Source organism: Coturnix japonica, chromosome 9, assembly GCF_054131305.1.
Source record: "Coturnix japonica strain WE chromosome 9, WE-NBRP24, whole genome shotgun sequence".
Lineage (NCBI taxonomy): Eukaryota > Metazoa > Chordata > Aves > Galliformes > Phasianidae > Coturnix > Coturnix japonica.
In genome coordinates this window covers 26,796,983-26,820,865 of record NC_140671.1, presented here as the reverse complement: position 1 = coordinate 26,820,865, position 23,883 = coordinate 26,796,983, and the positions used below count along the sequence as shown (strand labels likewise).

The 23,883-nt window shown below is 42.1% G+C and overlaps 1 protein-coding gene across 8 annotated transcripts in view; it reads right to left on the bottom strand.

The window, feature by feature from the left end:
• Positions 1-23,883, bottom strand: part of VPS13D (vacuolar protein sorting 13 homolog D) — a 75,639-nt gene that overhangs the window by 13,351 nt on the left and 38,405 nt on the right. For all 8 annotated transcript variants that reach the window (XM_085508923.1, XM_015882326.3, XM_015882330.3 and 5 more), the window contains 16 exons: positions 23,579-23,754; positions 23,353-23,476; positions 22,501-22,736; positions 21,735-21,843; positions 21,371-21,531; positions 20,949-21,057; positions 20,075-20,254; positions 19,828-19,944; positions 19,352-19,501; positions 18,638-18,790; positions 17,766-17,862; positions 16,619-16,767; positions 15,321-15,455; positions 14,892-15,059; positions 7,067-7,199; positions 5,508-5,703 (listed from right to left, as the gene is read on the bottom strand). In XM_085508923.1, coding sequence (XP_085365049.1) covers positions 5,508-5,703; positions 7,067-7,199; positions 14,892-15,059; positions 15,321-15,455; positions 16,619-16,767; positions 17,766-17,862; positions 18,638-18,790; positions 19,352-19,501; positions 19,828-19,944; positions 20,075-20,254; positions 20,949-21,057; positions 21,371-21,531; positions 21,735-21,843; positions 22,501-22,736; positions 23,353-23,476; positions 23,579-23,754 — 2,393 coding nt within the window. The remainder of the gene's footprint in view (positions 1-5,507; positions 5,704-7,066; positions 7,200-14,891; positions 15,060-15,320; positions 15,456-16,618; positions 16,768-17,765; positions 17,863-18,637; positions 18,791-19,351; positions 19,502-19,827; positions 19,945-20,074; positions 20,255-20,948; positions 21,058-21,370; positions 21,532-21,734; positions 21,844-22,500; positions 22,737-23,352; positions 23,477-23,578; positions 23,755-23,883) is intronic.

Below are 23,883 nucleotides of genomic sequence, written 5' to 3'. Positions count from 1 at the left end.
CCATAATAAGAGCTCAGTATTTATTTTTGAAGCTGTTCGTTGCTAATAATGAATAGACATCTAAAGAAAAACCATTTCACATACTCTACTGTGTTAACTGCCCAGCACCATTCACTTCCATGTTTACACTCATCTGCCCTTCCCTCACAACATTCCATTCCAGTGCTCCTTGCCCCTCTGTCCCTCACCTAACAGCCTGCAGGCAGCCAGGGCACCTTTCTGTCCTCAGATGTCCAGTTAAACATTATTGATGCTTTATGGGAAATGCTTCTTATGTAACAAAAGAGACAATTACCTTTAGAACATGAAGGAACCCAGTGACCACTGTGTTTTTTAATGCAGTCTTTCAATCAGCTGTAAGAGCAGGAACACCTTCTGTCATGGCAGAGCAAAAGGCTTTAAACAGAAGGAAGTTGCATGAGTCTTAATTAAAGCTTAGCAATCCCTACAGGAATTTAAAGCATCTATAACCTTGCAAATACGGAGACTGCCCCAAAATCAGAAGTGAAATGCAGCTGAGAGCTCTGAAGAACAGCCCCAATAACCCCAATCCTCTGCTTTGATGAACCATGTTCAAAAGCAGGTAAAGTGTTTGCTTGCAAGTTTACTGACCTCAGCTGAGACCGAGTCATTGCTCCAAGTCCAGCTTGCATGCTCCATCATGTGTAATATATATAAATAAATGTCAGATCTCAAGTTGAACAACACCTAATGCAAGCCAGTCATTGGTTGTTTAGCTTTTTGCTCTTAAAAACACTCATATACCGCAGATGTGAAAGTAAGCACACCTATGCAATACTAATAAAGCATTATGTGGCAGCCATGCATCCAAACACTCTGGTTTTATCCTCCCACTCCTCCAAGAAGAGTTAAATTGGATCAAGTTAAAGGGACAGTGACAGCCAGCTGGTAAGAACTGATTTCAGCAATATTCCAAACACATTTCACATGCTGACCAGTAATGTCTGGCCATAACCTCCTGGAAACACTCAGCAATAGAGATATATGCAGTAATGCATAGAGGCATCCTGCTTTGGTCTGACAGCTGGTACCAATTTACATCCATTCATCCCCACTAAAAAGGAAAGCGAGAGGAATACATTAATGCACAGTTTGGATTCTCTGAATCATCTCAGCTTCTTCTGGGTGCTACACAGCTCACAGTGCCTTCCAAAACACAACAATGTACTGTTCTGGAAGCAAAGTGACTCAAAAAGTAGGCTATAATCCCCAAGCACTGACTGCCTAAGAATTAGCATGTAGATACAGAAGTGTAGTGAAATATGGGACAGCAGTGCACACCATCCCCATTCCTCATGGCTGGAGGTACTCCAGAAAGAGTCATCCAGGTGCCTCAAACGTTCCTGGGTTCCTTCCATAGAGCTCTATGAGGAAGCAGATGGGTGAACACACTATCAGTCCTGTAGGATTCTGTCGGATCCTGTAGGCAAATACAGTTCTTTCTAATCTGAGTTATTTCTTTGGAAAGCAGTTCCAAATAAAGGCAAGAAAAAAGTCGTTCTTCAGAAAGATGTAGAAGAGAAAATCATGGTCATTAAGTACAGGCCAGAAGGGTCCTGCAAGGTAAGAAGCGCTCTTGGAGTAGGTCAAAGGAATAGAGGGTGGTTTGGTACTCATCCTTAAGGGTAGCCCAATGAAGATGAAGATGATAACCCAATTGAAGATGAAATGACTTTAAGTGATTAGGTGCTCGATTACTGACTCTATTACAGAAACAAAAATAGCCGAGAAGTGCATTATTAGGAAAAAAAATGAAGTTTTGAAGTAAAAGTATCCATACTGAAGAGGCTCAAAGGCTGCACTCTGAGGAACCATTTTACACCACCAGAAGATCTGCATTCACTTACACAGCAAACAAGAGCAGACAACTGAGGAACTGCAGAGGAGCTCCTGCAGAACTACTGGATGTCACCCACGATAAATTAAAACCTCACAGATTACTGAGCAGGTGAGACTGGTAACAGAACCACTGACTGAAACAGCAAGTGTCTATCAATGCAGAGCGTCAACTTCAGGGATCAAGTAAAAGCAGCCTATAAAATCCTATTCAGAGAGGACAAACTACAAGATGTTTAAAACTCCAGTGAGGACAGTGAAGCACTGAAAAACCCAAAGAGGTCAGAATTATGGCAGGAAATGAAATGGGACTCGACCTACAAAACTGCAGCCTGCTCCGTCTAGGGAAAAGTAATCCAGAACAAAAATATTAAATGACAACGAGATATTTGCAATGCAGCGAAACAAAACAAAACAAACTCTGGGGGGAAAATAGCACGCAGAGAACTGGACATCAATTTGCAATGTGATCCGGCAGCCCAACCAGCCAACATGGTTTTGGATGACTTGCAGAGCACAGCTCATCACAGAGCAGGGATCCGGCTGTCCCTCTGCACACAGCGTGGGTGGGAACCTACAGACCAGTGGGACTGCAAAGGAGCTCAACAACAGCAATGGAAGAACCTGGACAGGCCGATAATAAAAGCTTGAAGCTATAAAAAGAAGAAGTACCATGGTGACTGAAGATGGAAGAAGGCAGAGCTGAAGTGGAAGAAAAGTAAGTGATTACAGGGATTTAGCATGGTGACATGGGAGAAAAAGGGACAAACTTGATGGGAAAAAAAGAATTAAAAACCAACAAAGCAATTCATTTGAGAAAACAGCTCATAATAAAGGGCTATTATGTACCCATGAGAAAAAGAGAGGAAAGAGGATATGAAGGAAATCACAGTGCTGAAATTATTTACAGATCTGACTGATAAATCTGCTCAAGTGGAACGTATGAACCATTTTCAGATTCACCCAACAGAATGATTGCTAGCTGTACGTGTAACCTCCAATGTGTAAGAACACCTCGTGAAGGTTCCAGCAGGACAGCAATGCCAACTGCACTGCAGCCCTGGATCGTACATGGCAGTGCTGTGAAGACTCTGAGTCACGTCTCAATGGAGCACAAGGTAAGGAGGGATGTGGGGACACACACAAGTATTGAGGTTCCAGCAATGTCTGCCATCAAAATGCAAAACCTTGGGAATGCATTAGCTTGGATAACCTTCCAGACAATTATTTTCTACTTCCCCTTCCCAAGGTTACTGGCATTCTCATACCCTCGAGTCTAATGCTTTTAGCTTTACAGTGACAGTCACAGCTGACAATGGGATGGAAGGATGCACATTAACCAACTGACAATAAATTACCTGCTGCTGGCATCGTCTCAAACTTAGCAACCTCATCATGTACATCTGGGAGGTAACATGAAAGGTGGTGAACAATGAAAAGCCAGCACAGGAAGCTTCTTTCCAGATGTATTTAGAAGCAACAACCACCTCCTGAAGAATTTTCTAGGGCCGTTAATGACACCTCAGTCTCGTTTTAACCAACACAACTGGTTCACTGAGAGCAGTAATGAGAAATGAGTAGGTCAGGAAGCAGCCCCCTCACTTCTGCCAATCTGATAAGGATGTGAGCCATCCCAACAGCAGCTCAGGAGTGACAGAACCAGGCTTAAGACATGCCCTGAAAGTCTGAGAGCAGCAGCAGTTCTGTGCGCTGCTCATCACTTGGACACACTTCTCAATACACCCCCTGAACCCAGGCTGTACTACGAGTTAACACACGTCTCAAGGAGAGTCTTCCAAGCACATCTAGAGACAGAACAGCCTTCCTGTTGTGAGCCGGCCTTTAAGACTTTTGGCAGCGTATGACAAGTATGGAAATAATCACAACTTTTCTATGTGACACCGCAGCGCTTGGAACACATAAAACCCCCTCAAAAAAAGGTATAAAGTCACCAGCATTAACTGTTTATAAATTAGACGTACACGGCGTTGCCAACAACTGTTTTCTTTTATCCCCAGCACTAAACTTTAAAAATATTAAGGCAGCTTTGGTCAGAAATTAGAACCACAACACAGTAACGCTTCAGATTGGCCTTGAGAAAGTCCAGCCTATAGTTAGACTCGAAAATATCTTCTTGCCCTTTAAACACGTCGCATTTTAAACTACCACAGTAAGCTATAAAGCCATCGTCTGAGTCTCAGCAGGACTGAGCTTGGCTCCACGTTGTGAACAGAGGTTTTGCTAGCTGCGTGAATCCCAGCACAAATCAATACATCTGAAACCAACAGAGATCTCCGTCCAAGGAGCACAACCACTGAGGAACACAAGCCACAGAGGCTTCCTCACTGCTCGCCAACTCAAAGTCAGTAAAATTTGAAGCCAAGCAGCATCATTTCAGGGCTCTTTTTAAAACAAAAAGTAAAGAAATAATGAAGATATGAACCCATCTGCTAAAAAGAAGGGCCTTGAATTTACAGTTACATCCCATGCTATTCCAGTAGAGCTGTAATTAACTGCTAACACTTGTTGCACCAATACCTAAAACTCACACCTTAGCTGCCAGCGTCAAGATGAGGTCAGGACAGTCCTTAAAATGCTTCCCATTCCTACTGTGCTGCTCAGAGCTGGAGATCAGTTACTGCCACAGACTCATTTTCATCTGTTAGCTGGTTTGGTGCACTTAGCTTGGAGGAGTCTGCACGGCCCAGCACACACTTAAAACAGAAAATTCAACAGGAGCCAGCATCCTGAGTTTGGAACGCTGCTCTGTTTTGATTCCAAACTGCACATATTTGAACAGTTAACAAATGCAGCAGGGGGATATTGGTACACAGCAGTCCAAGAAACATCCAGATCCTTTATTGTTCTTTTTTATACCCCCAAAAAAACCCCAGTCTGGTTGCTTCATTATGTAAGGGGCAAAGATCTTCCTTGTAGTGTTGGTGGGTCAAACGTTTATCACAGTGTATTGATAGAAGAAAATCATTTCCCAGGGCTGGTCTGTGATTGCAGAACCCTGTAGTTCAGTTCACCTGGCCTCATTTTGTAACTGACAGATAACAAGTTAAAGGGCAATATGTCACCTAGGCAGACACAAGCTAGAGATAAGGCTGGCTGGGGGTCCCCTCCCAGTTGCTGGGTAGTTTATCAGCTGTTGGCAACATCAGCTCTACTGCTTATAGTCTGGGATCTCACAGAAGTATTTGGAAAGATACTGGGATCATTCTGTGAAATACTTCATTTATTTTAAAGGCACTCATTATTTTGTCCAGACCAGGTTATGCTGAGCATGGGCAGGATGTCAATGAGCTGTCCACATGTACTGACTCTTAACACAATTGTGTGCAAATAAGGTCACACTTTTTTTGGTCAATGAGAACCACTGTACAAATGAAAATGAGGATTTTAACCTGACTCCTATTTTATGTTGCAGCTTTTCTAATTTAACTGAGATTAAAGTACCAGCAGCTACCACTGAAAGAACTCGCCAAAGAAAATCAGGTTAATTAAAGTAGGCTACATCACAAAGTGTATTTGATTGATCGACAGTTTCTTCAGGTAAGGAAAGATGATCAGGTTAGAAATAGCAGCAGATATCATAGAACACATATCACATGATAACGGATGGGCAATATAAAGCACTTACTGACCTGGGGCCGCTCAGAGTTGCAGTGTCCCTCACTGCCTGCGCAGTTTCTGATGCAAAATCCAGAGCTCCAGCAACAGGTTTGGTCACTGTGCCAACCAGCCCCTTCCCAAGACCTGATATGAAACCACTGACACCTCCTTCCGTCTTCACACCTTCTACTGTTGAAGTGATGACGCTCGTCAGTCCTCCAATGATACCTGGCATGGACAAGAACAGCAGAGTAAGCCAGAAGAACTGCACAGCCGTGTTCCCCTCACACTGCCTGCATATTGAAAACTGCACTTATCCACTGAAAAAAGTCAACTCCACTCAAGTGGCATGAGGGATTTTCTGATGCTGCCAACTGACATTGCTATAAACATTTCCATCACAAACTGCTCAGAAGAAATCAAGATTCTGCTGAGTCTTCAAGACTTGGAATAGTTCACATTATCTGAGGATGTGCTTCACATGTGCCATATTGCACATATTTTTGGTGAACCAACTTAAGCCCCCATGCAAACACTTCCCCCGTCCTTGCTCTCCAGCTTTGCGGCAACCAGGTGCTCTTCACATCTATAACTCAAGTACAGCCCAGGCAGCACCTTCACTTGCAAACCTGAGAACAAAGCCTTGCAATCACTTCTCCTGAATAACTGTAGATGATGGTTAATTCCTGCATTTCATCAGACAGGATTTAATGGAGTGGTGGGAAGCGTGTAAAAATTGCACAGAACTGAAACTAAAACAGTCCCACTAATTATTGGTTAAGTCATTTTAATTGACTTCTCAGCAAGATCTGAAATATTTCAGTTTTCCTCCATTTGGGCTAATATTGGTTATAGTAGACTTGACAACACATGAGGTGAGTAGGAGAGAGACTTCTCATGATCCACTTAAATACCTGCACAGTGACAGGACACTGGGGTAAAGACTCCTGCTCAGCACAGAACATTGCTGTTGTTTTAGGCAAAGCAAAACGATGCAGCCTGCAATGGTCGCACTCCAAGAATGACATTTAAACAAACTGGGTCAAGATGATGCAAAATATAAATATTTGTTTTAAATTTGGCTCGCACTGATTTAACTTTCTTCAACAGATAAATCATGAGCTAAATTGATGTGAGATTCTGGCCAAATTATGCCTAGGCCTGCCGTCTTTTACACTAATTAATTACCCACATTCGGATTTGAATTAAAAAGAAGGTTAAAACAAATAATAATAAATCACCCAACTGGTGAAATGTTGCTTCAAAATGAGGAATTGATTCAGAGGAAACTCACGTTTTGTGAACTGAAAGCAGAAAGGTTAAAATCCAGCCATGGGCATTTCAGTTTGTGTGCCTGGCTCCCAGGAAGGCTCTGTGTGGGTATTTTGTAGCTACAGAGACTGAAGGTCTGGGATAAATGTTCTCTAAAATTTAATTCAAGAAGTTCTTTCTTACAATTACAACTGAAGAGACCTTATTCCAAAGTGAAGCCCCCAAGGCCACAACTCACCGCCCAAGAGTAATGCAAACTGCAGAGCACCATTCTTTTCCATCTGCTCATTACTGTAAGAGTGAAACAAGTTGAGCTTACCATGTGCAAGGCCATGGATGCCCGCAACAAGGTGCTCTCCACTCGTTGCAGCGTGATAGCGGATGTATTCGCGCTCAGTCTGATGTCTGTTGTCCATTGTCTTTCCCAAACCATCTGACAAGGTCCCAGCAAACTGGAAAAGAACAACCATTTATGTTATTAAAAGAAAAAAGCTGCTTCTTTTATGTAGGTTTGCTGAAGAAATCCCTGTATTTTAGTTGTGAAACACAGACTGATACAGCTCTTCTTTTATACATGTGCAGTTACTCCAGCTTTTTTTTGCCATTAAGAGATCTCTGAAGTTCATCAACCTGCGCCTCCCATTTAGTGCTACTCAAACCAAGAGGAGGAGCAAGGATCCAAACAAAGGGACACCAAACAAAAACCAACAAACTCCCAAACTTTCATATTCAGGATGGAAAGAGACTCCCAGCAGGCATTTTCCTATCATAACCTCCAAACAAGAGTGCCTTTTGGTCACGTGGAGTTGGTTGTTCTCCTGTACCTTTAGCTAACACCAGCATTCTTACACTCATTCTTACACTAAGACCTGGTGTGAAATTCTGATACTCTGGGAATTACAAAGGAAATAGTGCGCCCAATGCCATGCCTAAGACCTTCCTCCTCCTACCAGTTTTTCCAGGCCAGCTTCCTTTTCCACCAGTGACACCATTTTCCTTCTTTCAGGTAATTCTTTCCAGCACAAAACCAAACCAGCCCAGCAGCTCCAATTTGCTGAACAAATGGGCTTTACTTTGGCAACATGAATGAAAATCACATCCCACGACCCCTTCTTATGACTCGACAGTATGGACACTAAGCAGAGCATAGAAATCACTGGCAGCAGTTCTTCTGACCTCTCTGTGAACTTAAATTAGATGATATTTTTTTTAATTAGCCTCGAAATACAAACCAACCTGATGTTATCTATTAGTTGTGTTTAGCATTGGATTCTGCGTGTGCATGCGCAAATGGTTTCCTTTAAGAGGATTAGAGGAGCTGCTATGAAAACTAAAGGCGCCTTCAGACAACAGGCCTTCAGAATTCAAACCTCATTAAGAAATCTGTCCAGTCCTGAAAATGGTATTTTATGGATACAATCTGAAAGCTACATTAATGCATACTCAGACAACCAGGCAGCAGGAACAGCCCAACATCTCAGTACTGACTAGAACTGGTAAGCATTCTTTATGCTTGTTGCTAATCAAAGGAATCAGTAATGTGGTATTGGTCTTTTTTTCCCCACTTCAGAGACCTTTTCCTGGTTACCAAGTGAAGCCAGCCATGTAGGTTGGGTACAGGTGAGAAGGCAGCACTGAAGAGCCAGCTTACATCTCCAACTAAAGCCAACTATGGGGCTTCCAGACTACCAACTCCAGGCAGATTTGAGTTGTGCCACTACAGGTACTAACAGTCACAGAACATCAGGAATTGGAAGAGACCTCTAAAGTTCATGGAGTCCAATCCCAACCCCTTCGCTGTTTCAATCAACAACAGGACACAAAACAGCACTACCAACAAAACAGAACCATATACAGCATTTGTGAATCCAAGCTGATGCTAAATAATGAGGCTTATGGGGCACAGGAAGAATTCAGAGCAAACGAAAACAGAGTTAATTCTAGACTTTGTACTGCATGTTCCCTCTAAGCCAGATGCATGAGGCACACAGCATGGAAATCAGTTTTAAGTAATCTCTTAAAGTCTTTTTAAGCTTTTGGCACTGCTTTGTTCTCGAAGGACATCCCAAAAGGATAAATACACAATTATGACTTAAGTCCAAACATTCCATTGTAATTCTAGCATCAGAGAATTGCACTTTTACAAATATTATTGACTGAGCAAAGCTGAACATCGCATGGAATGTTAAGGAAGAAAGTGATTAAATTGAATTAAATACAGGTTAGCCTGAATTTCAGCGCAAACCTCATAACCAACTGCACTGCAATTAGAAATCACAGGGTTTGCTCAGCTTTCAGCCTTTGAAGAACACTCCTTGCTGCCCTTCATGCTGCTCTTGAACTGAACACCCCATGCAGGCAATGGTCACACTCATATGGGGAAAAAACCCTCATGCATGGAAACACAGTGTGTGAACTGGGGAATACTGAACACCCACCTCCCAAAGTGTATTTTGTTCAACTTACCTGGTGCAAAATGTTTTACTTACGTAACTACTTAGAATATCATTTTACCTTTTTTTTCTAAGCTGTCTTCTTAGCTTATCATTATTGTTTCTTTAAATAATACCTAAATACATTTTATTATCAATGTCAGCACGTTACGCGCACTGAACTCTTCTCTTGTAAACATGTAACTACAGATGACAACCTAAACTCAAGTCAATTGACAGCATTAGAAATGAGAGGTTCCTTCCATTGGAGTTTCACTTTTATGTTTTGAACTTATCAACTTCTACTCAACAAGGAAGGCAAGGAAGCTTTCCAAGTGCTGTTCAACCATGTAATACAATGCACTGCATCTAAGCACTTAATGCCTACCTGTTATGTTTCATCCCTTCTGGTTATTTGCCTTCAAGCAGCACCATTAAAATTATATTTATTTTCTACGTCTCTCAAACCTGCAATATCTATTTTAGAGGAGATTTTGCACTAGCTTTTGGCAATGAAATACAACAGTTCCAAACGAAACACTTCCCTTGGTACATACCCTCTTTATGAGGGCACGTAGCAACACGACAAGGGGAAATGGCTTTAAACTGGAAGAGGGTAGGTTTAGACTAGATATTAGGAAGAGATTCTTTACTGTGAGGGTGGTGAGACAGGAACAGGTTGCTCAGTGAGGCTGTGGATGCCCCCACCCTGGAGATGCTCAAGGCCAGGCTGGGCGGGCTCTGAGCAACCTGGGCTGGTGGGAGATGTCCCTGCCTACAGCAGGGGGGTGGAAATGGATGGTCTTAAAGGTCCCTTCCAACCCAAACCACCCTGTGATTTTATGATTCCCCTATCTTCTTCTTTGCTCAGCCTTGCATTGTAATGGCACTAACAAAGGCCTTTAAATATTTCTGAAAGAATAGTGGGTTTTTTTTCTCCTCAGATTTAAAATTCCTGCATATCTGAAGCTGCTCCACAAGATATGCTGGCTGTGGCTTCTGTCCCCCTCCCCGGAAGATAAGTGCTCAGGAGCTGAGACTGAAAGCTTTGTGGACTCAGCCACAATGGGCTTAGGGCACTTTTTCTGCTTTAATTCATAGGTTAGATAGAACAGCCCCTGCAGAAGATGGTTTCGGCCAAGCCCAGGGCACACTCATAACCAGGTCAGCAGTGTGTAACGGAGCTGAGAACAGATCTGACACAGCCTTAATACAGAAAACCCTAAATCAGCACAATGCTATCATCAGCCTCTCATTTTAAGAGACGCGTCAACTTTGGTCCTCTCTGAATTACTGACACCGAGACAATGGTTTTTCCCGCTGTACAAACATACGTTCCTTGAGATTCCGTGTCATATAACCAAAGGAAAGGCACTTTAATTAGCTCACATCCCCTCGTTAACTAAGCCCCTAATGCCTCCTGACAGGGCCTGCTGGCCGGCAACCCGCGGCCGCCCACAGCCGGGTGTCCCCATCCTGGCTCCTCAGGGCTCTATGGCCAGGCCGGCAGGTGCCCGCTGGGACAGTTTTGTGTTACCGGGCCGCCGAGTGATCCCTGCGGGACTGCCGGCTGTTTTCACATCCACAGAAGGCAGTCAAAAGTCCACAGCATGAACTTGGAATGACCCCAATTGCAGAGTCACTGGCGGGTTCATCTGGAGGACAACCGCTCTTTATTAAACAACTAATACTCTTAACAGATAATCCCCCCCTGCCCCCCCACCTCCACTTTAACTCTTGCCAAGCTTTAAGGTCTTTCTGTTTGTTTGTGTTTTGGGAATGGAATTATTTTGCCATCACCCCCTCCCTAAAAAAAAAAACAACCCAAATTCTCTGGATTCAGAAAACCTGAGGCCAAAACCTGAGTCCGGTCCATGGAGGTGACACAGCACAACACACCGGCACAGGGGCAGACTGTATTTAATCAACATCTTTACCAGCCCTGCTGCTGCCTGCACACAGGGCTATGTTTTACTGTTTGTTTTCATGTATTACCTGTTCCTACCTCCGGAGCAGACCTCATGCAAGGCCATTCCCTCGGCCTGCCATCCCTTCTGTACATCCAGATCGGTAACACTGTATTACAGCACACAGACCTGGAGATCTCCTCAGGACACAGAAGCGTTGTCTTCCCTCCTCAGGGATGCACACCCAAGGAATTTTGAGTTTAAATCTCTATTTAACATATCAAACACAACCTTCTATATGCTCCCCATTAAAACACACAGCAGGGAGACCTAGCCTGCCTCGTGTCAGGACTGAAGTGTGAACTCCAAACCCGCACCCCATTTTTCCTCCTTCAGATTCTAACTGTGACATACGACACAACACACCGGCTATTTAACACCTGTAGGCTCAGACCACAGTTCCTTCTGTCTACATGATAAATAAGTCCATTCCTATATTCACAGTTTGAACCTCCAGCATTACCTGGACAAACTGCACCAACCCCTGGACAACAGTGGGGCAGATGGAAGGAGAACAACCTTAATCTGAAATGAATCAGAACAAGAAGAGAGCACTAAAACCAATCAAACAAGAAAACCCACCTAATGTTACCTTTAAGCTGAACCACCTGTGACCGTGGCTACTAAATCCCACCATTTCAATATCCAGACTACTCTTGTAAAGGAAAACCACCAGCTTTCCCAAAGTAGAGCTCAAAATCAGCACAGTTACCCATATACTTCCCAGGAAAGCCATGCACCTGCTTGAGTGGGTCCAGAGGTAGAACAGGGTGCCCAGAGAGGTGCTCCCAGCTGGGCTGGATGTGCTGGGGTCACAGACAGCTCAGACAGTGACACAGTGTTCAGAACTCCATTCTAACTGAAACACCTCAGAAACAGGAACAGCTTAGGATTTAGAACCATCATGCCTGAAGGGGAAATGAAGTGTGAATGCCAGGAATTCAGGACATTTCTACGCATATGGCAACTATAGAAGGCTCCATTCAGAGGGAATGAAATTCCCTCAGGTGTCTATATTTAGGATCAAAGAACTTTTTAAAATACAGAACTCAGTGTCTCCAAGGGATAAAATCTACAAACCTCTCTATAGTGAACTTTACTTAACCTAAGGTTTTGTGCCAACTTAAATACACTGCAGCTCTTCACTTGAAAGAAGGCATTACCCACTGTGTGCTCTGAAATGCATGGAAAAGCCATTACAGGGATAAGCAACAGAACTATAAAATACAAAAGCAATAAAATGACAAAACCAGATACGACCCAAATCGCTTACTTTTCAATTCAGTCAAGCAGTGTTAGGTTTAAAGCGATGACTGCAGCATTTAGGTTTATTTTCCATTCACATTTTAAAAGCTAATTCATCTTAAAATCCAGTATAGAATTTTACTGAAGACACTTTGAAGTCAGGTACCCAGAACAAGCTCCATGGAGATCTCTTTCACAAGCAGGAGAGAGGCTGGGTTGTCTGCCTACATCAGTTAGCAGCCACACTAGATGAGCTGCAGAATGTGAGGACCTCTATGGCACAGCTGAACCAGGTGGAAATGTCTGTGGTGAAAAGGCATTTAATGACCTTTTCTCTATAGACAGCACCAAGGGAGAGAGGTGAAATGGATCTGTTGTTTCAGTGGTGATTTTCTTTAGTAATTGGAATTATTTTCCTCTCTATTTTGTTCCCTAACATAACGTGATCACAGATCGTGTTAATGGTAGAGTAGGAAACAATGCTCTACTCTGTAAACACACACACATGCTGTCAGAAGGTGCAGTTGTACTGCACAGAAACAACTGTGAAACCTGAGGCAGATTTAGATGCCTAGGAGTAGCAGAAGACACACACAGAAGAAATCATCCTGATCATCTTAGCCTTCTTTATGACCATCTTCCATGCAGCAAAGGTAATACTGGAGGAAAGAATAAATACACAATCAATATAGAAAGGTTTTTAGAAGGCAACAGTGTGAGCCTTGCACCTCAGACACTTCGGATGTATGAAGGAAAGAGAGAAAAAATACCTGGCAAGGCAAATAAACAGTCCATGGGGTGATTTTCAAAGGTATAAACGGGAAGCAGGCGTTCAGGTCCTGGTGAATTTCGAGAGGAGTTCAGCATCCAACAGCCCCTCTGCCTTTGAAAATGTTGTTTCAGAAACCCCTTGGTTACAAATGACTGCAAAGTTCAAAGCGTGACCTTGCCCTTGTGGGAAACAGAGGAAGGCTCGTGCCTTTTAGAGAAAGATTTATGAGCCTGTTGCTGCAGATGTGATTGCAGCGAGGAAACAACGCTTTATGGAAAGGAAAACTGTAAGGAAACGTTCTCTATTGGGCGGAGTGGATGGGCCACAGGAGACAGGAGCCGTGAGGAGGAAGCGTGGACACAAGCGCTGGCACAGATGGATGCTGTCTAACAGAAGCTCAGTGAGGATCCCACTCAACAGTGTGGATAAGCTGTATCTGTAGTGCTGACACTCACAACACGTGCACTTCAAGACATCTTAAGCACATCTTTACAGCACTCTGTGTGGATCTCAGATGAGATGGAAACAGGACTTATTTTAAGTCACTGTGAAGGTTCTAATGGGGTAACGCAGGGAATGAAGCAGTGGGTTTAGAGAAAGTTTATATCATCCTCCTCACAGTTCAGCTCACAGCCACGTACCTGGCAATGATCTCTATGGCAGCTGGAAACATCCCTGTGGAGCTGTGTGTAATTATGCAAATACAACCTCTTGCCTTTCTGATCTTCTTTTCTCACCACAAGAAAAAGACAGGGCAAGGCAGATCTTGAGTGCCAGTTTCACCTGGCTGTATCAGCTGCTGCACACTTTAATGCCACCTACCTGCAAGTACACTAAAGTACCACTAACCAGCTATTACAGCTCACTATCACAGAAAGCACTTTTAATCCCTTCTGACCAAACCTCATTTAGGTCTCTTTGCCACATCTCCCTCGTGACACCATCCTCCTCCTTACACACAGACTCCCCACATTTAGGAACTACAATAAATGACATTTAATAATAACAAAGCCCTCGTGTCAAGATGTTATTCCAATGCTACCCACCAGCATATGTTTGTTTGCTTGGGATCAAACATTATGCAGACCATGACCAAAATCTTTTCCTGCTTTTGGCTGCTGTGTTCTCTTAGGCACCAAAGCAGTTATTTTCAGTTAATAACACTGACAGAATAGTGTTCTCTCAGTCATTATCTGGATGGACAAAAGAATGTTCACTGCGCACCAATCCTAGCATTAAGCTGAAGGCACAGCAATCTAAAACCTGTTAGTTTGTAGCTATGTGGCACATGAAAAGAAAAGCAACTGAAGCATTTGTAGAACAATTCACTTTTGCATCAGCTGAATCAGCCCCCCAAAATAAAATCAATAATTCTTCAATTGTACCAAGTAATGCTCTAAGTACTCCAGTTCCCATAGAGCTTTAGTTTTGATAACCAAGGTAATACAGCTCGGCTCACGTGCACACAGGAGATGATGCCACAGCTGAGCCAGAGACCTAAAACATCATTAACTACTGCATTCAATCTGAAAAACTAATGGACATCCGTAAGATGGCACACTGCTTTGTGCAGGGTTACCAGCATCTCTGAAATGCACATATAGGCATTCCTAAAGATCTACATTCCAGATGCCATTTTTACCCAGGAAACAGAATAGGAAGCAATCCATTTAAAGTCTGTTCTACCCATTTCCTATTTTTAACAAACTTTATTATGGTAATTATTACCTTTGCAGCAGAATTGGAGACTCCATGCGTGACATTTCTTATGAGACCACCAACGTTGCCATACTTGATAAGTCCAGTAACGCCTTCTGAAACGTCATTCAGGAGCCCCATGGGGTTGCCCAGGAAATCCACAGAACCTAAAATCCTCGCTGCCTGACTAAGCAACTCCTGTAAAAGCAACAGGAAGGTTGAAATATTCTCGTGTTAACGGCAGCAAGGTTGATTAAAAATGGAGAAATGCTATAAATTAACACACAAGTATCACTAAGAACAAGAACAGCTTCACCTTGAAGTGTGGTGCTTACATTATCATGGTATTTCTCTGCATACCCAAGCAAGTAACACCCTTTATAACCAAGAGTCCCACTAGTCCTCACTAGAGAACTCATCCATCAGCCTTTCCCTCACCCAAATCTGAATGGCACTTACCTCTTGGAAGTGTTTCAGTATGTCATTAATGATAAACTCCTGAGTTTCATATGGATGGACCCTAGTGAAAGGATCCAGATTAATCACAGCATCTTCAAATCGGATTAGAGGAAATCCCAGTGTGCTTTTCAATGCCTAATTAAATAAAAGATATTGCTAATTAATTTTTCCCCCTCTACTTCTCATTCACAGCACTCAAACGAATGAATCTTTAAATGGATAACAAGCCAAAAGCTTATCTGCTGGAGTAGTTTGCCACTGCTATGCAGATGCTTTGATTCAGAGGGCAGTCACTCTACAAACCTTTTACTTGCAAGACATGAACAAATTAATGAACATTTGTTCAGTAATTAGACAGTGATTAAACACCCTTCAAGATGTACGCAGCCTCCTACACTTGACATTCATATTCAAAACAAAGCGTGTTGAAAGCTCCATGTTTAGCACTTCTCTTTAACTGTTTTAATGGTCAGTTAAACTATTTAAACAATATAAAAACAAGGTGTTTTCCGCCTTGCTGAGCTTCTATGGATTGTCAGGATGAGCTGGAATAGCATCCCTAGTTTCCTGTAAGATTAAGGCATGTTTCATCACTTGGTGTACCCAAATTCTTTAACCAGCCTTTTCAATTATCATCAAGGAAGAAAACAAAGGCAGTAATTAGCCCATGGGCCACCTGTATCCTGTACAGTCTATATATCAGGTGGTTGGACTAGATTGTTGAAGGTCCTTTAAACATTCTGCTCTAGATTGCTTTAGTTCAGTTCTTTATAACAACATTAGCATAGCCACCAAGATCAGGAAATCTGAAGCCTGATACTTGTGCTGCATTTCCTACAGTAGCCACCTAATCACACTCAGTAGCGAGTAACATGAGTTTTTCTGCCATCTGCAGGTAATTAAGGTAAATTACAGTCCCATTTATGTATGCAAGAAAGGGCCTATTTATTTTTTTTTTAGTAAATGGATGACTAACTGGAGTAGCCCTCATTATTCACTTTGGTAGGAAGTAATTTCCTGTTTAACTATCAGATATTACATAAGGCGACTTTGTTAATAGTAGTCTCTAATAAAAATAATCTGTCTACCTCCACATGAGCAGACTGCCATGTCAAAGCCCTCCAGAAACATTAGAGGTAGTTAGAAAAACCTCTACAAAGGTTCTACTGTGATTGTTGTTCTCTCCCTCCTCCCCTGGGCTATAGAACTGAATGAACAAGGCGTTAACTGTGACAGTTAACACACAGAACACACCATCTCCTTGTTGGGAAGCACACTCTCTAGAAGCTCAGGCTTACCTTGAGATCCAAAGGTAACTTGTTGGAAGTGAAGACGCTCAACTTGATTTGAGGCACACTGATTTTCAGGTTTTCAAAGTAGTATCGCTTTTGTGTCCCACCTTTTTCAACCACCTTCTCATGGAGGTTTTCATCATACTTTTCAACTTCTGCATGCAGACAAAACACAGGAATTAGAATAAATTGGACACATATGCAGTTATGGAAGCAGACTCTGTATGGAGTTACAGGTTTCTCTATATAAATAAAAACAATGTGCAATTGTTAGGGTAGTCAGCAAAATTACTCATGCCTCCTGACACAAACTTGACCTTTGAGGTTGAAGAATTCTTTTCCTGTCCACCTGCATCTCTAAAGCCTGAATATATTTGTAGTTAGATAAAATTAAAGTCACCCAAACGCACGGTTTAAGCTTCTAATCTGGATCTGAATGTATCTGTCATCACACAGAAGCAAAGTGATACAAACTACACACAGTTTCCTTCCTACTGCACAGTCATGACCTTACAGCTTTTTCCTCTCTGCTTTCTTTACCCTTCCTTGTTTGACCAATTATCAGTATGTTGTACAAAGCAAGCAACACTGATACTTTCAATCATCACTACTGAACAGAGAAAACACCCACAGAGAAGACATTCAATAGGCTGGACAGCTGAACACTTTGAACATAAATGACAAAAAAGATACTGTTTGCATCCTGGATGACATCAGTATGAGCAGATAAACTAGAGACTGTACAGAAAGTAAGCAAGCAAACAGAAAAAGGCACTGGAGTAAACTTAAACAAAGGACAGACTGGTAAATTCAGTATCTTTATTTTTTTGTTCTTCACTACAAAGCTAAGACTTTAAGTTAGATGAATCCAACTACATAAGCTTAAGATGAACACTAAACTTCCCAGAGAGGTGTGGCTCAGCCACTGCACACTGGACAATGCCAGGTACAAGGGTCATTGCCTGAACACTGTAACAAGCAGGGCATACACAAACAGCTTGGGGCCATGGAGACGTGAGCTTTCCAGCTCTGTCCAGCAGTGCAAATCTCCAAGCAGTTAAGAGCTCACTAGTCATTCTGAACTTCATTCATATGCAAAGATCATAACAGCTAAGCATACTGTAAAAATGAGTATGGTAATTCAGTGCCATACCTGATTCAGACTGAGCATAGCCAAAGAAACTCAACAGCTTCAGAAGCAGCTTTTCTTCAATTTGAACAGTGAACTTTCGGGCAGTGATCATCAGATGCTAAAAAGATAAACAAGTCTCAGTTTGCAGTATTAGCACTTGAAGTACAACCTGTGCGAGCCATTAAATAGGACAATATATTCAATATGTTCTATTTAACAGAGTATTTTCATTGGAATGGAACTGTATCAATATTCCCACCTTCAAAAATGTCTTTGGTAGCTTCCTTCACTTGAATTCACCTACAAATGCAGAGTTAGATTTCTTTGTTGTTTGAATGTACTGCACTTGTTACCCAATACTGATGCTTCAGAATGTGACCCAAAACTGGATTCCAAGAGCGAAACCAGCTGCTTTTTAAGAGTGTCAAAATACACACTCGGAGATTCCAAGTGGTTTTGATAACCACAGATTTTTGCCCTCACAAAACTCCAGTTGGTGGATAAAATTCCCAACAAAACGAATTACTGTAGGGCATAAAACAGAGTTCATGCTGCCACCATCTTGCATACAAGTCACCAAAAACACGGCACAGATATTAGGGTTCACTATGCAAAACCAACTAATTCTGAAGAGCAACTGGCTTGAGAAATAACATGATGGACATTTACAGTGATCTCATTAATTTGTGCTTTATTTTTTTAAACCCTGTTAATCACCGAACTGCAGTTTCAAGCACTATGAAGACGAGAATGTGGACAGTGTGTCCTGCCTGAGTGCCTCAATCCTCATTCAACAAATGACTTCACTCAGATTGCTAGTAAAAAATTAAGAACAGGTGAACCATTGAACCAGATTGAAATTTGAATGGCACAACCAAAAGTCTGTGGTTTACCTTGTATATATCAGTCAGTGCATTCTTACTGGGGAATTTCATGGCATTCACTTCCACTGCAGGAGCAGTCTCCACAACAGGCTCATTTTCACTCATTCGAGGTGTCAGGAAGAGCATAAAAGGCCGCGTGGTGCCAATGAGCTGGTTGTCCACCTACAGCATGGAAAAGATAAACAACAAAATAAGTCACAACAAGCAGCAAAACCAGGTTTCTTTAACTCGAGAGTATCCATTTATTATTGTAATCTAAAAGAAAATATACACTCCATGAAGGAAAACTCGCAATGGGAACAGAGTTCTAATGATGCAGAAGAAATTATCACAGTTTCATTTGCTCATTCTGAATCTGAAAGACTGAACTGCAAAACTTTGAAGTTAGAATAAGAATCTACTTGGAAATTCAACAGTTAAGAGGTTTCTGTGCCTCATACTGTGATATTCAGCATCAGGACTCCTGCTTTGAGTGGCTTTTTTTCATTACATAGCACCAAAATAAAAAAATCTAACTTACCAAACAATTAGAAATTAATAACATGGAGCAAAATACATCTTCATCATCCAAACTATCAGTAATAAAGGATAATGAAAGACCAAAACTGATGCCAAGGAAAGCTTCTGACGTTCAGGAGCTGAAATCTCATTAAGAGCTCCAAACACTTCCCAGCATCCCTAAAGATCCACGAACAAACATATTTGTTTCGTAACAACAAATACCTGCACATCCTGCACGCTGAGCTCCAGCACCTGACTTGCTGACATTTGTGTGTAGTGGACATTAATTCTTGTGAGGCTTGCAAATATGAGCTCTTCGGGGACTTTGTTGACTAATGACAATCCTATTCCACCTTCCAGTTTCACAAGCACCTGCAGGAAGAGCATTAGAAAAAGAAAAGCCTTGAAGAAAAGCCTGTGGTACTGAATATATTCTTTGAAGAAGTTTGATTTTAGACTTATCTCCAGAGCTGCTGAACAGTTCAATTAATGATTAATTCTTTACATAAAGAGACCACAGACTTACAAACCCAGAATCTAAGAAGAAGGATGCAGGAAAATGTACACGTTCACAGCAAGAGGTAAACATGGTCAAAATGGAACGACAGCGAAACTAAACCAGACCAAAACCTCACCACACAGCTTTGAAAAAATAGAAGATGAAAGAGAATAGAAAGATACGAAGTGTAACGTCTCACTTCTAATTCTTGCTCCGCATTTGGGTTTTTCAATCTGCGTAGATCTTGCTCTGTAATTGGAAGTTCGTCTCCTCCGCCGGATAAACGATCGTTTCTGCGTTGGTTAGAATCTGTTATCTAATAAAAAACAAAGCGGATTATTCATAAATAACAGCTATTTCTAAGAATTTAGAGGCGTAGGGTGTGAATGCGCTTCAAGCACAAGCAAACATTGAGATAATAATTCAGGTTAATGAAGGACTCTCACCTGCAGAACTCGAGTTGGCCCATCTGGGATGACTCGAACAGCCAGCACTCCTGAGCCAGGCCTCATCTTCTGGTTTATAAACTGCTGTTCTGGTGGAACCGACTCCAAAAGCTCAAGAGAAGTGTCTGGACCGAGAACAACTTCTGCTCCATCATGGAGACCTGATATTCCTCCCTTTGCCTGGATAAAAAAAAAGAAGTCAAAAACAACAGAAAAAAAACACGACAGGTAGAACTTTGGATAACTGTTCATACATATGAATTTAAAGCATGTTTCACTTCTCCATCTAAGGAGTAATAGACTGAAACTCAGCCCCAGGCACCTTAATGCAGCAATGAGGGGCTTCTGGGCTGCTGCAAGCTGGGAAGTAACTTGCTAAGGTGCATTAATTTAATCACAAAACGATCATTGAAATATCCAGAAAGAATATACGTCACCACAAACACAGTTTGCTACTTCAACAATATGTAGAATAATTTATTCAACTTTTGCCTGTAAGCAATGGATAAAAATGGTCAAAGTAGCAAAATTCTTTAACAAACTCTGACTCTATTGGTTGACACTTCAGCATTTTCAAATTGGTTCTATGAGAATATTGAGACTCTGTTTATATTATGCCGATTATTTTCAACAATCATATACTATTATTTCTGTAGTTACTTACTTTCAAATTAATAATGCAGGATTTAATTATTTGTAATTGATGAGAACTTTTGAACTTCTGTTTAGAACATGAGCTGCTGTGTAGGTCTGGTCTCCTTTTTAACCCAAACTTTGGACTCAGAACTTTGACCTCTCCTCAATAACAAGCTCAAATTCCTGTTATCCATAAAGGGAACAGTGAAAACAAGTTTGAAGTATGAGCAGTACTGACCTGGACAACCAGTCCATGAATACCACAGGTCAACTTCCCATCACGAAAACTCCATGTCTGGGTGGTGCTGCGCCGCCGATCAGGCTTCCTCAACATGAGGGGCTCATACCTGCAATGAAAGCACAACAAACCCGAACTGAGGATGATTCCAACTCCCTGCTTTCACTCTCATGTTCTGTTCATTTCCCTCATCTTACTTCTCGAGTGTTTTAACAACTAGCTGCTGAAAAAAATATTAAATATGCCTTGATTTGGAAAAATACTGATGATCTTGAAGTGATTGTGAAGCCTGTTCCTGATACCAGATAGAATTCAGCTCATACAGGTCTTCACAATAATTCCTTTCCTTACTCGGAAAACATCACGTAAAGCATGCATTCAAGGACATCGTACAGTTTCGCTACAAACTGTATTTGCAATACCTGTTATCTGTGACAGCTGCCAGACCAGCAATATCTAAAATCATACAAGACTCCACAGATTGTGGTGAAGGTTTATGAGGGTTATGAGGAACAGAGGAGCCTTCATGGCAGAGCATTCCTGTGCCAGTCATCCTCCAAAGCTGGGATCGCTTTCCTGGCTCCTGTTGCACAAGAATTCAAGATTTCAATGAATACAGCAGTTCAGAGCAAATACTACTGCTCTGTTTTCCTATCAAATGCTATAACTTATAACTAGCCTTACAAAGTACCATCATTACAATTTTCTTTTTTCCTTCTACCAGCTCCTGATTTTATTTCATCACGGAGCAACAGTATTTCAATAAAATCAACCATGTATTGGTACCTTCTTTTTCAGGATAACCCGTTGTGTCTTTGGAGAAACATCAAGGACAAGCTCTGCGTATGCAGCATCCCTGTTCGAAGCAACTGGTCTTACACTTGTCTCCTGTAAACTAGAACACCAAGAAAACATCAGCATGTTGAGTCAGAGCAGCTGTGACTTCTGTAGAACAAATCAAGGATACCAAAAATCTATTGAGATACACAGAATCACAGAATGGCCCAGGTTGGAAGGGACCTCAAGGATCATGAAGGTCCAACCCCCCCCCTCCTCACCACAGGCAGGGCCACCAACATTTAAAGCAGACCAGGCTGCCCAGGGCCCCATCCAACCTGGCCTTCAACACCTACAGGGATGGATGGGCATCCACACCCTCTCTGGGCAGCTGTTCCAGCAGCTCACCACTCTCATAGTAAAGAAATTCCCCCTGATACCCAACCTCAATCTTCACTCCTTCAACTTATAACCATTTCCCCTTTGTCCTGCTGTTATCTACCCTTTCAAAGAGTTGACTCCCCTCCTGTTTGTAGGCTCCCTTTAGGTTCTGAAAGGCTGCAATGAGGTCACCCCACAGCCTTCTTTACTCCACGCTGAACAAGCCCAGCTCCCTCAGTCTGTCTTCACAGGGGAGGTGCTCCAGCCCCCTGATGATCTTTGCGGCCCTCCTCTGGCCCTTCTCCAACAGCTCTCTGTCCTTCTTGTATTGGGAGCTCCAGCCCTGGACAACTCCTGAATTTTGGCATTTTTAGTGTAATATCTAATGAATTACCCTGAGAAAGTATAGGTAGCAGCAATATAAATGAAGTTTTCATAATAAAGCTGTTTGCTGTCTTGGAAGTCATTCATGCTGCAGACGATCTCTGAGGAGCCTGCTCCCTTAACTGTCAGCATGATAAATGGTGGTAGGATGGGTTCATCCCATGCATAATCCAGGGAGGTCATGGACTTCACTTCAGTGTACAGTCTTGGCTCGACAACACCGTGCTGATTAAAAACGATCGGGACCTGTAACAGTAATGAAAGAGCATTTACTTTCACACCAATTCTCCATCAGTTACATTTTTGCTATCATTTGTTCATTTTTCAGACGTTGATCACTGAACTACATTCAAGCTCACTTCCCTCCCCCCCGGCATTTGAACCTCAAAGATAATCTCAAAGGGACCAGAAATAATCTTCTTTGCTTTTATCCATCATCTTTGGTTCAGAAACTCTTTAGTTCCATGGTAGCAACTCAAACCTTTCCCATCAAAACAAGGAGACGCACCCAGTTTTATTGAGCAATTCAGTAACAAAAGCCAGACTAACAACCATTATCAAGAGCTGTGTCTCCTGTTCTAATTACAAGGCAGACTGTAAGTTACTGTCCAATAGACAAATCCTCTGATTTTTTATAGTCACTGACATGAAACTTGTTCTTCATCCCTATGACCTATGAAAGCCACAACACAGGCACTATTATTTGAATTAAGAAAATGATAATGATATACAAACACGTATTGCGACACACTTTCACTGTATTTTCTTACAGAAGCTGGATAGATCCCTAACTTAAATCTAAGAGATTTTTTTCCACTTTTTATATTTAAAAAAAGAAAATCATTATTTTCTGCTCTTTTACCTTGGAAAAATTGTCTATGCGAAAAGGTGGTGGCAGCTGATCCGTGTCACTGAATGCAACGTGGTACGTGGCTCCCTGAAGAGTAATTTCTACCCTTAAGAAGTAGCATTTTCCCAGGGTGTCCCTGAACAAGAAAGAGCAAGTGCAGGACAGGTGGGTTTCTGATGGATATTACTGCAGCTCTCAGTGTTCTGCAGGTCACAAAACACTTGCATGCAATAACTACCTCATATTAATATGGAACGAGTTATTTTTGTTGACTTCAAATCCTCCAGACCAAATGCAGTTTGGGACATCCATCAGTCTCACACATAACAGCTGATCGTAGTCATTGCGTGGCCAGTGGAACACTACACTGGAGCCAGGCAGCGTGGAGATGTAGCCACCAGGGTTGGACGTCCCCTGGTAATAGAAATCAGGAAATAAATATCCTAAGGGCATGAAAAATATCATTAATCCATACACCTCTCAAATACAACGCACCTTCATACCCATACATCTCTCACATCCACCTGCCAGGTGAATGCTCAA